The 12,712-nt window shown below is 56.8% G+C and overlaps 1 protein-coding gene across 25 annotated transcripts in view; it reads left to right on the forward strand.

Annotated features, from left to right (window-relative positions):
- RAPGEF1 (Rap guanine nucleotide exchange factor 1) overlaps positions 1-12,712 on the forward strand; it is a 132,796-nt gene that overhangs the window by 96,049 nt on the left and 24,035 nt on the right. For 16 of the 25 annotated variants that reach the window (XM_088841063.1, XM_088841072.1, XM_055400484.2 and 13 more), the window contains 2 exons: positions 1,350-1,552; positions 3,562-3,720. In XM_088841063.1, coding sequence (XP_088697189.1) covers positions 1,350-1,552; positions 3,562-3,720 — 362 coding nt within the window. The remainder of the gene's footprint in view (positions 1-1,349; positions 1,553-3,561; positions 3,721-12,712) is intronic. The other 9 variants (XM_055400498.2, XM_055400499.2, XM_055400497.2 and 6 more) reach the window with 2 other exon arrangements.

The following is a 12,712-nucleotide window of genomic DNA, read 5'->3' on the forward strand; positions in this document are numbered from 1 at the left end:
CCTCCGGAAGAGGAGCTTCCTGCCAGCCTCCGTTGGAGCAGGAGAGCGGCGGCTGGTGACCGGAGAGTCTTGCCTTCCTGCAGGGCCTCTGCAAGACCCGCAGGCGCTGCAGCCCGCTTCAGCACGGCAGGGCCGGACGCCGGGCCGTGGGTCCTGTTCGCTCGTGGTTCTGTGAACCGCTGTGCGAGGCTCCGGGTATAGAGCAGCAGACGGGAGACACGGGGTCCCTGCCCTCGGGCAGCAGCTTCCGCCCTCAAGCGAGAAGCGGTAAATCCTCTTGCCCCCGATTGGATGATTCTTCCTGAGCCAGACCACTCTCGCTATCCCCACCCCCATGGGGACTTTCACCTGAACAGCCTCAGTGCCCCCAAACTGTCTTCTCCCGGCTTCTTGAGACAGGCAGTTCCCGGGGCGGGGGGCCCTTCCATGCTTCAAGCCCCTTCCTTGCCTGTCCACACAGCCCCGTGTACCAGGCGGGCCCCCACTCTCCGCGGATCACTGCCCTGCAGACCCTGGTCCCAGCCCAGGGCTCTGCCCCTCCTGACAGACTCCTCCACCCTTCCTCACCATGTTCTGGGGAAGCTCCCCTCACCTCCCTGTTTCACCGTCCTCTGCGGGACGCCCCCAGCTCGGCCTGTTTTTGTCTCCCTGGGGGGGGTCCGCCCCCCACGGTGAAGGCGCCAGCACCTCGGTCAGCGCCTGACGCCACAGGTGCTCAGTGACGGTCAGATAAGTGTGAGGAGCCCAGCGAGCTCGTGAGGAGCCGCGAGCAGGGCCCAGAAGGGACGGCGCTCAGGGCTGCGAGGGGCTCCTGGGGTGGGGGCGCGGTGAGGGGCCTCGGTAAATGCCAGCTCATCGGGGCCTGAGTTGCTCGGGAGGGGGTGTCGGGCTCGCAGGGCTGCAGGAAGAGCGACGGAAACAGACATGCGGAAAGCCCCAGGCGGTCCAGGAGCTGAGAGCCGGAGGCATGGGCAGGGGGCCCAGCAGCCTGCACCCCGGGCACGGCCCTGCCCTCGAGAGGCTGGAAAACCCCAAGGGCTTCTTGGCAAGGAGTGGGTGCACCCTGCACTTCTCTAAACACAGGCTGTTTCCTAGCGTGGTTCCAGGTTCACGGGGACCGAGCGGAAAGGAAGGGAGTTCCCGCAGAGCCTGCCCCCCGCCCCACCCCGACGCCACCCTCTCCTCCAGAGGCCGCGTGGCACACGGGTGGTACCCAGCATCGGGGCGCCTCGACACGGCTGTCCGTCCACGTGGCGGTGGCGCGGACTGCGCTGGGCCCTCCCCCTGGCAGCTGCAGGGCAGGCAGGGTCTGTGTGCGGCCCGCCCAGCCCGGCCCTCTGTGTCCGCAGTGCTGGCCTACATGCAACTGCTCGAGGACTACTCAGAGCCGCAGCCCTCCATGTTCTACCAGATGCCACAGAAGGAACACGTGTACCAGCAGAAGAACAAGCTGCTTATGGAGGTGTATGGCTTCAGCGACTCCTTCAGCGCCAGCGACGCCCCGCACGAGCTCGCCCCACCCCCCGCCCTGCCCCCCAAGCAGCGGCAGCTGGTGAGTGGGCGGCCCCCTACCAGGGGCCCGGGACCCTGGGCCTGCTCTCTTGCTCGCATCTCCCCCTGCAGGAGTGGCTGCTTCTCCAGAGCGGGTCCCTGCAGCTGGGACTGGCTTGTACTCAGAATGTTTGCTTTCTCTGTGGACAGTCTTTTTTTTCTCTCTCTCTTCTGTGGCGCCAATATAGACCTCCCCGAAAGGAGGGAGTCAATCAGAGCACAGGGCAGGGTCTGTGCGGGGCCATCTGTAGATTCGATTTACATAGTGGGCCTCACTGCCCAACCACTTGTACCCCCGCAGCCGGGGCTGGCCCAGTGAGGACCAGCTCTGTGGAAGCGGGGTGGCTGACACAGAGCTGCTTTGTCTTTCAGCCGGCACACCCTTCCTCCTTTAAAACCCCTCCTGTGTCAGGACGCTGTGTAGGCAGCACAGAGGGGCTGACCAGCCATGGGCAGACTGGAGACGCTGGGACCAGCGGGGGGCACTCAGGTGCACCTCTCAACCTTCTTCGCCACCAGTTTACTAACTGTGGGGTCTGTGGTCAGGCTCTAGAATCCAAGAGCCCCGTCCAGCCAAGCTCTCTAGGAAGAGTACACCTGGGAGGGCAATTCGTCAGAGCTACACGTGCTGTCTTGCTCTCCTGCCAGCTGGTCTGTTCCTGTCTTAACCAGAGAGGGCCGCCTTCATCCCTTGCAAGGGGATGCTGCCCCGGCTGTTCTGGGAGGCAGATGACCAGACAGTGAAGGTCCAGAGGTCACTCTTGGAAGTTGTCTGGGCCTCAGCAGTCCTGCCACTGGGCCTTGAGCCCATGACCAGTCCTGGAGTCCCCGAGCCTTCCCCACACAGGGGGCGGGGGCAGCCTGTCTCGTGGAAGGAGGGCCAGGCTCAGGCCGGGGATCTGGGTTCCAGTCCTGCACTGACCAGCTGTCTCCCCGGCTGTGCTCAGGTCTCAGCTCTTTGCCTGCCCAGCTCTCCCCACAGACAGCTGAATATGCCTGAAGTGAGTCTCTGTTCACCACAGACACATAGATGCCTGTCCCAGGGACCCCTGACCTGATATGCTTGGTTAAACAGCTGGGCCAGTTTCACTGAGATCTGAAGCTTTCCCAGCCCCTCCTGCCGGGTGCACAGGTGCCCGTCACCCGGCCCTGGGTCCTGTGGTGCCCACAGGAGCCAAGCCCTGGGGAGAGAGCCCTGAGGGACGCGCTTGAGTCCCAGCCCCCGTGAGAGTCACATCGCCTCACCTCGTGGTGGGGTGGTGGTCCAAGGGGATCTCTGGGGAGAGGCTGCCAGGGGGCCCGGGAGGGTGGGCAGACATCCTGTGAACGTCCCCTCCCCGTGGCCCCTGTCACCCCCACTTTAAGTAAAGTGAGACCGAGAAAGCTGGAGAGACGGGCTCACAGCCCACAGCAGAAGTGGAAGCCCAGACACGTGAGGCACCCGCCGTGTGGCCGCCGGGAGCCTCTTCTCCAGTGCCGGTGCGAGAAGTGTGACCCTGTTTTCCAGACAGAAGTGAGCACGACAGGCACACCTGTCGGTCCACGTGCCCCGAGGGTGGCCTGGTTCTAAAAGTGCTTCACCTGCACACAGCCATCTGCTGGAAACCTGAGGTGCAGAGAGCATCATGTGACGCCCAACAACAAGCCGGTCCCATAGGGCAAGGCCAAGGTTAGGGCCCAGGCCGCCTGGCTCCTGCTCTGTACCCTGAAGCGCGGTTGCTCCCACAGAGGAGTACTGGGGCCCTAAGGAAGCGGAGGAGCTGGGGTGCACACACAAGTCCGCATGGCTCCTTCCATCTTACCGCCACTTCTTCACAGGAGTGAAGAGGGCGCCCGCCCCTCAGCTCACCTGCAACGGGCGTCCTTGCCCCCTAGCTGGGCCGAGAAGCCTCCCCTCTCCAGAAGGTGCCAGCAGGTCGGGTGGCAGCCTGCCTCCTCTATGCGGACATGCCTGACTGTTCTCTGCTTCTCTCCCTCCTGCCCTGTCTCCTCCCTCGCTCCTCTGTCCAGCAGGCCTCCTATGCTGCTGCTTCCTTCTCCTCTGTCTCCTACTGTGTCCAGCAAACTAAAGTGGCCTTCACCCCCGAGGACGGCAGTGCCACTCAGGGCATCAGTGTGTCCGTCTCTAACTCCTTTCTCAGCCGGCACGGCAGCTTACCTGTGCCCTCGGTGAGTCGCTCCCTGCACTCGCTACCAGGAACCTGGGGAGCGAGACCTTTCCCTCGTGGCCAATGCCTCCCGACATGCGTGCTGCTGCCCATCGCTGGCTCTGGCCCTCCACAGACCCCAGACAGGAAAGGTGGCCCAAAGGTCGGTGTGAGTGGCTGGGGTGGGTTGGGGTGGGACTCTTAGCTGCCACACTCAGAGCATCATCACTCAGACGTAAACTGGCAGAGATGTTTTGGCCTTTTTATTCTGTTCTCCCACTGGGCATTGGGTCAGCCCTGTAGTGTTCCGTGTTTAAAAAGGAATATTCCTCATGTAGGAAGCAGAGCAGGCTGTACCCAGTATGATGGAGCTGAAGTTGAGAGCTGCGGCTTTCACTGCCTCTTGCCACGTAACAAATCACTCCAAAACCTATGGCTTAAAGAGCAGTAACTGTCTGTCCTCGCCAGAAAGTGAAAGTTGCTCAGTTGTGTCCGACTCTTTATGACCCCATGAACTATATAGTCCATGGAATTATCCAGGCCAGAACACTGGAATGGGTAACCTTTCCCTTCTCCAGGGGATCTTCCCAACCCAGGGATCGAAGCCAGGTCTCCTGCATTGCAGGCGGATTCTTTACCAGCTGAGCCACCAGGGAAGCCTTGCCTAGGACACAACTTAGCAGCACAGCTGTGCTGATCGGGGCAGGCCTGGCTGCCAAGGGCTGAACTCACCCACGTCCATGGCACCCCAGCGGGGGCTGGTCTGTCAGTGACCCTCCTGACCCATCTGCTGCATCAGGCCAGACTGGGCTTGTTAAACAACACAGGGCAGTCAGCTGGGCTCCAGGAAGACAGATGGAAACTTGCAGGCATCATAAGGCCTTAGCATAGGGCTGGCATGCGTCCTCTGGGGCAGGCCCCAGGCAGCTCAGTCTGGGGAGGAGAGTGGACTCGACCTCCGCTGGGCGGGCCCTTCCGCAGGTCACCCTGTGGAGGTGGGGTGGTAGAAGGAGGGCTGGCACGCTGTCTGCAGACACACAGGCGCTGACGCCTCGGAGGCTGCACAGGTCTGCTGTCTTCCTCTGGGATCTGCATCTGCTCAAGAACCTGACCGCCCCCACCTCCCGCTGACTCTGTCTGGTGACACCCTGGGTGTCAGGGCTCAGGAAAGGACTCTCCAAGGTAGCTCGGTGGACCCGTCCCGAGGTGACTCACATCCTCCCAGGCCTCGAGTTCAGTCCTCTGGGGTGGCACTTTTCCTTGCCTCTTCTGTGAATGGGAGGATTAAGTAAAATCACAGGAAACTGCCAGGCAGGTAGTAAGCTTGGAACGTCTGTCATTATTGTTCTTGTCTTAGAGTTCTGGGTTCTAGTCTTGGCTTGTTCTGATCCTGTGCATGAGTGCCTGGGCAGATGTCTTCACCTGCTTGGACTTCCTTTGCCCTCTTGAATGACCAGGTTGACCTGGTGACATCAGAGCCCTCTCCAAGCTTGGGTACCCAGTATGGTCTTGTCCTGTCTCCATATTTGGGAGCCACCCAGCACCCAGGTGAAGCTGGTCCTCCCCATTGAGGGGACCTCGGGATGCAGTCTTCCCTTCAGTGCCCAGACCTCGCTGGGCAGGGCAGGACCACTCCCCACCCCCCCAGCTCTGGTGCACAGACGCCCTCTGTTTCCTCAGCAGCCACCTCTGGCAGCTCTTTTCACAAATCTTGCAAAACTTGGCCTTGAGACAATCCTAGGTCTTAATGTGTTTGTTTTTTTTTTTCCCCTCCCCTCTGTGAACAGAAAGTAAGTGTGAGTTTTCCTGAGAATGTCTACAACATCCCTTTTGAGTAGTTTGGGGAGAAGACTGAATGAACTGGACTGTATACTATAGAATTAAAGAGAATTCGAGGACATTTTAATTAAGCTGGGGTATAAGTATGTCATAGTTTTCCCCTCAGCACACAGAGGAGTCTTACAGCATCCTGCATCTCAGCACCAGCTCCACAAAGGGGCCTGAGGGGAGTGAGCTAAGAAGGGTGCTTTATTTCACTTGAAGCGAAGCCCCTCCAGGCCTCCAGAGATGTTAGTAATGGCCTAAATATATGGAATACTTGACATCTGAAATGCCCAAACCCTGGAGAAATGATTTAGCCATAATACCAGTACGTTTTTCATGTATATTCTCTGCTTACATTTTGAGATGAGCCCCAGACAGAGGGCTCTGATGTGCTCTTGGAGCAGCGCTTCATTGCCAAATGTCTTTGTTCCTTCATCCCTGGACTTGTGTCATCAGTCCAGCATGGAATTCCCAAGAGCTGGCTCATAGGAAAATAGCAGGTGCCAAATCTGAAATTCTTTGCCCAGCGACCTGTTACTTCTGCCTTGTAACAGAAGATTGAAAACCCTGCCAAGGGAATTGTAGAGCAGTGAACCTGCACTGATCAATTTAAAATGAAGGAGGTGCTGCAGAAGCATACCTATTCACTCTTCCTGGGATCCCACAGAAGATTTAATTTGGTAAGAATGGAGCCGGTGTGGGTCAGGCAGCCGGAAGGATCCAGTGCAGGCAGGACGGCCTGTCGTCCTTGAGAAGTCTGTGCAAGGGAGTAGGCAGAGCGAGTCAAGTGGAAAGGAGACTCCGGCTCAGGCGGGGCGTGGGCAGCAGGGTGAGAGTCACAGGCGTCTCGGGAAGGCTGTGGGCAGCGGAGGCAGGACGGAGTCCGGAGGGGGCGCTCGAGTTGTGGTCTGAAGGCCAGTTAAGATTTCAGGGAGATGAAGGTCAGTGAGGGACCTGCCTGAAGATGGGGAATAGAAACCTGTCTCAAGGATAAACTCTGAGGACTGAGGTCCAGGGAGAGCGGCTAGAGGTTTGACAACAGCTAGCTCTTCGCACATCCTGCCCCTCGGTCGAAACCTGCTGCTCCCTCCTGGGTGCTGCCCTCTGGGCTTGGGCCCAGCCTTGACCGCTCTTTCCCTGCTTGTCCCCAGATGTATTCTTGGGAGGTGCCCACCCTCCTCTTCACAATCTTTGGCTGGGTCTGCTTAGCCCCTGGTCCACAGACCCCCTTTCTTTCCCAGCATGGGCTATGATTCTAGGAGACTTGAACAGCTGCTCAGACATGTGGCGTCTGGGACGTTAAGACCAGTTTGGTAGAAGAACGTGTTCAGGGAAATGATGAGCTACTGTGAGGCCAGAACAATGTGGAGAGCTAGATGCAGCTACCCCTGGGCATGGGCGGCCGGCCCCCTCGTGCCTGTTCCTGTTCCACCAGGCCTTGCAGTGTGCCTGACTGCAAGTGTTTGAGTGACGGGCCCACTGAGATACACCTCTCAGATGTGGCGCTGGCGTCCTCTTCCCGCCCCTGGATTCTCCTCAGTCACTCGTACCCCCAGCTGTCTGCCCTGTCCTCGCTGCGGCCTTGCCTGTGCTGGCTGCCCGACTCCCACCTCCCCCCGAACTCCCATCCCTCCAGCCCCAGTCCTTCCCCCACCACCCTGGATTCCCACTGCTGTTCCCACTGTGGCCCTTCTTGGGCTTGCATTTTCTCTATTCTGAACCCTAGTGGTGCGAAATCTTGGAAGCTCTGGTTCCATATTCACTTTATCCTTGACCAAGGTATTATTGGGAACCTGTTAATAACCATTAGGGTTTCCAGTCCTCCGGACATTACAGCACTGATGTTACAAAAGCCACCTCCCTCCACGCCTATTCTTTCTCGGCTCACTGATATTAACTGTCACAAAGAGATATAGCTGGATGCTAGGACTCTTGAAATATTTTCTTTACTGTCTTGGCTTCCAAAATGATTCTAGAGAATCAAAACTTCTAGAAGACCCAGAAGAACTTCAGAAATACCCATAATAACTGTCTTCTGTTTTAAAAAATCTCTCGGGTAAGAAAGTTGTGTGTGTCCTGTTGACTTCAGTTTAAATGGGGACGGTGCGTGGAGCCGCTGGCCGTGATCCTCTGAGAGCCGGGCCGGGCTTCCACGCTGCAGCACACGGGCCCTTCTAGGACCCTGCCCAGGAGAGACTCGCTCTGTCCACCGCCTCCTTGGCCTCCTGTCACCAGCCATCACTAAGACAAAGGCATCTGACAGGTCGAAAGGCCAAACAGGGAGTGAGAGGGAGACAGGAAGGAAGATCGCGGACCACACCAGGCGTGTCCTGCTGGTTGGGTAGGCCCCCGCCTCCCTGCCTCTGTCCCCTGTGTCTTCCCGACATCGTCTTTTCCTCACTGGCTTCCCTCCTGGTCAGAGCAGACTTGCTCTAAGAGAAGAGGGAGGGTCCGTGAGCAGCACCAGGGGCCCAGGGCCGGCAGGTTCGTCTCTGAGCTGACCTCTCTTGGGCTCTTTGTTCCGTTGGCCTGCCCGACCTCCCGGGGTTTCCTAGAGAGCAGCCCCCAGCACCGTCAGCAGCGAGAAAAGCAGGGCTGTTGTGCCAGCCATGCAGGAGTCTTTGCAGGCCCCTCTGAGTCTAGCCTGAGATGTTCGCAGGCTCTTCCAGTCTGCTGGGCTCTTGAAATGCAATGTGGCTCCTCCAGAACGTTTCCCCTGGGCCTTTCTGCCCTTCCTCAACAACTGGGTGCCTGTGTGGCCAGCGCTTCCCTGAAGTGTGACCTCCACGCTCACTGCTGCTCCAAGCCCAGACACGGCCTTCTGAGGAGGAGACATGGGCAGGCCAGCACTCCTGTGGGTTCCTAAACCCCTCAGGTAGAGGTAGAAGCCTGGCTCTGTGTCAGGCCCCCACCCTGAGCCCAGGGTGAGCCTGTCTCACCTGCAGTGGACACCCAAGGGCCAAGGACCGGGGCTTGGGGATCTTGTCCTGGGCGCTCGCCAAAGCAGCTGCTCCGCCCCAGCTGTTTCTGTCCCTCCTCAAGACTCCCTGACTCTTGTCTGTGCTCATGTCATTGTGGACAGCTCTCACAAACTAGCATCAGACAGGAACTTCCCTGCCTCCCCTCGCTGATGACAGCGGCTGACCTACCGTAGTCCGTGACAGCCCTACTGGTCAGGGACCACAAGGCCCCTGGGTCCTTGGGAAGGTCCTTTGTGATGTGACCCCTAAGGGTGCTGGCTACACGCTCACAGTTGCCTTTACTCTTGTGATTTCAGGCTGCTTGTCAGGGGCCCTTCCTTCCTGGTCTGTGATGGAATGTTTACCCACGTTCTGGAGATAGAGACACCAGACTAGAGAAGTTGAACCACTAGCTAAGAGTTTTAAGTCAGAGCTGAGGTTAGAATCAGATCCCCATCATGGAAAGTACAGTGTCAGGTTGATGTCTATGAATTGTTCAATGGCCAGTAAGTGTTGAGACCCAAGAAGGCTCAGGAGAAAGAAAAGCCTGCGTGCGGGCTGGACGTCGAGAGACGCACTGTCTTCGTTCTGACAGTGTTCTGACACAGGACAGAGTGTAGCCGCAGGTTCTCCGTAGAGTGCTAAGAGTAGGTGTGAGTTAGAGCCCCCGTTGTGCGGCATAAAGCCTCAGAGTAAAAAATAGTGGAGTTGTATTTCTAGAATTAAATTCAGATCACTGTGGAATCTGTACTAAATCTTCCTATTATCGAGGTTAATGTTTGTTTTTCTTTTAATGCAGGGAAGCATCTCTCAAAATGATTTTTTTTATTTATTTATTTTGGACAGTGCTGGGTCTCCGTGGCTGTGCAGACTTTTCTCTAGTTGCAGTGAGCAGGGGTCCTCTCTTATGCTCACACTTCTCATTGCAATGGCTCCTCTTGTTGCACTGGCTCTAGGACGCACGGACTTCAGCAGTGTTGGTGCGTGGGCTCCGTAGTTGTGGTTCCCGGGCTCTGGAGCACAGGCTCAGTTGCTCTGCAGCATGTGGGGTTTTCCTGGAGCAGGGATAGAACCCGTGTCTCCTGCACTGGCATGCAGATTCTTTGTCACTGAGCCACCAGGGAAGCCCTAAGATTAATATTTAAGCAATATACAGAGCCTCCCAAGATGTTTGGAGGTTCTCACAGAAATGTAATTAGCCATGAAACCATTGGCCAAAAATGTAGTGTTTTTCAAGGAAGATCTTGTGATTCAGATGCAAAACTATGAAACATGAGAGGAAACGCAGTAAGTTCCTGTTTTCGCTTGTCCTAGAATTCTCCTGAGCAGAACGTTTTTGTTCTTCTACATCCTTTGTTGTAGAATTACAAATTAGAATTTTAAGTGAATTTAAAAAGAGAGAAGGCGTTTTTTTGGACACACGTGACATTGATGTCGCCTTCCTTGGGTGAACTGAGCGCTGGCTCCTTGTTCCCACGATGGGACCCACAGCAGTACCTCTCCTCGCCTTGAGCACAGGAGCTCTCAGCATTGCCCTCCGACCCTGCCACTTGGCTTCAGAAACTCTGCTTCTGACATTATCTAACATGTAGTAGTTATAAATTAATACAGGCACCTCAAAGAAGGAAGTTCCCTCCAGGCCTAAGACAGCTTTTGTAAACATAGTTAACTGGGCCCAGGAAGGAGCAAAGAGACAGGCAGTCTTGTAGCTATTTTGCCCCATAGAGTGAGAAGAACCGTTATCAAGGGTCCTTCCTGGTGACCTCGGAATGGTCATGTCCCATCTGAGAACCGAATAAGATATGGCTGTTTCCAGGAGATCCCTCCCCAGGAAATCGAGGCTGTGTGTTTTGCATCAGCTAAAAGCTTTACTTCCTTCCAAGAGAAATAACTGAGGCCCATATTGTGTGGACACTCGCAGGCCCTATTTGAAGGACGCATCCGCTGAGCCCAGGACTGGCCCTGGGCTGTGGTTCCCACTGGCTCACTGTAGGAGAAGAAAGCCCAAACCACCCTCGAATTGCAGCTCCTTTGAATATGTTTTCTCCCAAATGATGGATAAAACTTTAAGCCCCCAAACAAGCTGTCCAAGAGCTTATCTGTTTTCACCAAGTAACGTTCAAAAACCCTGAAGTCACGAGCCTTGCTGGAGCCAAGGGTATACAGTAATGACTGATCTCTGGCGACTTCTTTACTTCCCAAACACTTGGCGGCGACAGTCCATTCACTCAGATGAGTACATTTCCCATGATTGGTAGGGCTGGACGTCCTCCAAAGCGTGGAGCCCGAGTCACCATGGAGTCGCTGTGATTGGCAGGGCTGGACGTTCTCCAGAGTTTGGGGCCTGCCCGAGTCACCCTGGGGTAGCCATAACGGTCGAGGTCCTCTGGCCTACAGCTCCAGCCCTCAGCTGTTGGCACGCTGACCGCCTCCTCTGGGGCCCGGCCGTCTGATGATCACAGGGATTAGATGGAATGTCTGTCATGTTGAGGAATCAGAGGTTTTCTTGTGAAGATCTACTTTCCTGTTTTCTTGCCAACATAGCGCAGGGCCTGTCCCTAGTCATCTTTCTTGCCAGGATATAATGGAAAGGAAGTGGCACTGAAAACTGATGCCTGGCCAGCTTCAGGAAGCTCTGCGACCTAGCACCTGACTGGCCACACACCAAGGCAGTCTCCCTCCTCCTTTACACCCAGACTCTCGGTGGTTCTTTAAGGTGTATAGTTCGAAGAGTGGGTTGGTGGCTCCTGTGTCTCTCACGAGGGTAGATCTTTGAGTGTCTGACGTGTATGTCAGGCCTTGGCTCACTGCCTCTTGCAGGCTGGTCATTACTCGGGAGGTCTCTGAGCGGAGCAAGCAGACCCGACCCTGCAGAGCAGCAGGCAAACTTAGGGCCTGTCACGTGCTCCCCGAGTGTGAGGGGGCCGTCCCACACCATATCTGTCAAGCTGAGCCCAGCCGTGGCTTACTAGGTCCACGGCTGCCCCTTCCAGCCTGTCTCTGCATCTTCGTAAGGAGGATCGTAACTTGGTGCAGAGTAAATGAGGTGGTTCACATAAAACCTTCAGCACCTCATCTGCCCAGCGGGACACCTTCAGTGAGAATAGCTGTCATCCCCACCATCATGAGATGGCTCTTGCTCGCACTTTGACTGTGAGATCAGGGCTGACGCCAGGGACCAGGTGCCCCGTCTCCTCCCCAGAAGTCACTCGAGCACGCATAGATCTTCCACAGAAACACGCCGCCTTCCGACAGGCAGCCCATCCCATTATAGACTCCTGGGCCCAGACAGTCTTACTCCGGCTATAAATAAAAATTCCTGCCATGGAGCACAGCAGCAAAGCCCGGCACCAGCCAGATCCTAAAATAGACTCCAGGCTGTGGTGAAGGCGTGTTTTCTGCTCTGTGGCCAGCCCTGCGTTCTCCCTGCCCTTGTGAAATAAATGTGGTCTTAAAGGGCCTGGAAACAGTGCTCAGGGGAGGCAGTGAATACTGGATTTGTTGACTACTGTACAGGCATGAGCCTGCAGGGCCAGGGAGGGACCGGCCTGGTGGTGATTAAAGAGCAGCCCCGTGCCTCCCCTGCGCCCCCCATCAGCACCGCCGCCCCCTGAAGGTGATGTTCAGGCCTGGCTGCTGTCCCAGCAGGACCGCATAGCTAGAATACCAGAGCTGAGCCCAGGCAGCCTGGTCGTTGCTGAGGGAAGGCGGGTAGGGCAGCCAGCCACTCTGTCCTAGAGACACCCTCCTTCCCTTCTCCCTGGTGGCTGCCCCTCTCCTCTGCCATCCTCACCCTCGGGGGCCTCCCCTGCGGACCCGTATCTGCGCAGCCCGGGCGGCTTGTCCACGGCCCCCCACACCCGCCGTCGAGACACTGCTGAGTCAGGTGATGTTCTGGGCACCTTGGTTAACAACAGCATTAGGATCCATTTCTCAGCATTTGCTCATTCAGTAAGAATGTACTGAGTTAATTAAACGCCATGGCTCTGTTTTTCAAGGCGATCCTAAGGGTATTTTGGAGGGCAGGAGAGGAGAGCTGACGCTGACTGCTTGTCACCCAGCCAAACTGACAGGGTGTCTCAGTAAACGCCCACAGAGCCCCTGGGAGGGAAGAACTGCTGTCTCCATGCCCGCTTTAAAGAGGAGACTGAGGCTCCAGAACTCACAGCCCTGCCCGAGGTCACACAAGTGGAGCTCAGGACCGAGTGCAGGTCTGTGTGACTGTGCATG

The sequence above is a fragment of the Moschus berezovskii genome, chromosome 11 (assembly GCF_049115385.1).
Source record: "Moschus berezovskii isolate FMDL1 chromosome 11, NW_MosBer_1.0, whole genome shotgun sequence".
Classification (NCBI taxonomy): domain Eukaryota; kingdom Metazoa; phylum Chordata; class Mammalia; order Artiodactyla; family Moschidae; genus Moschus; species Moschus berezovskii.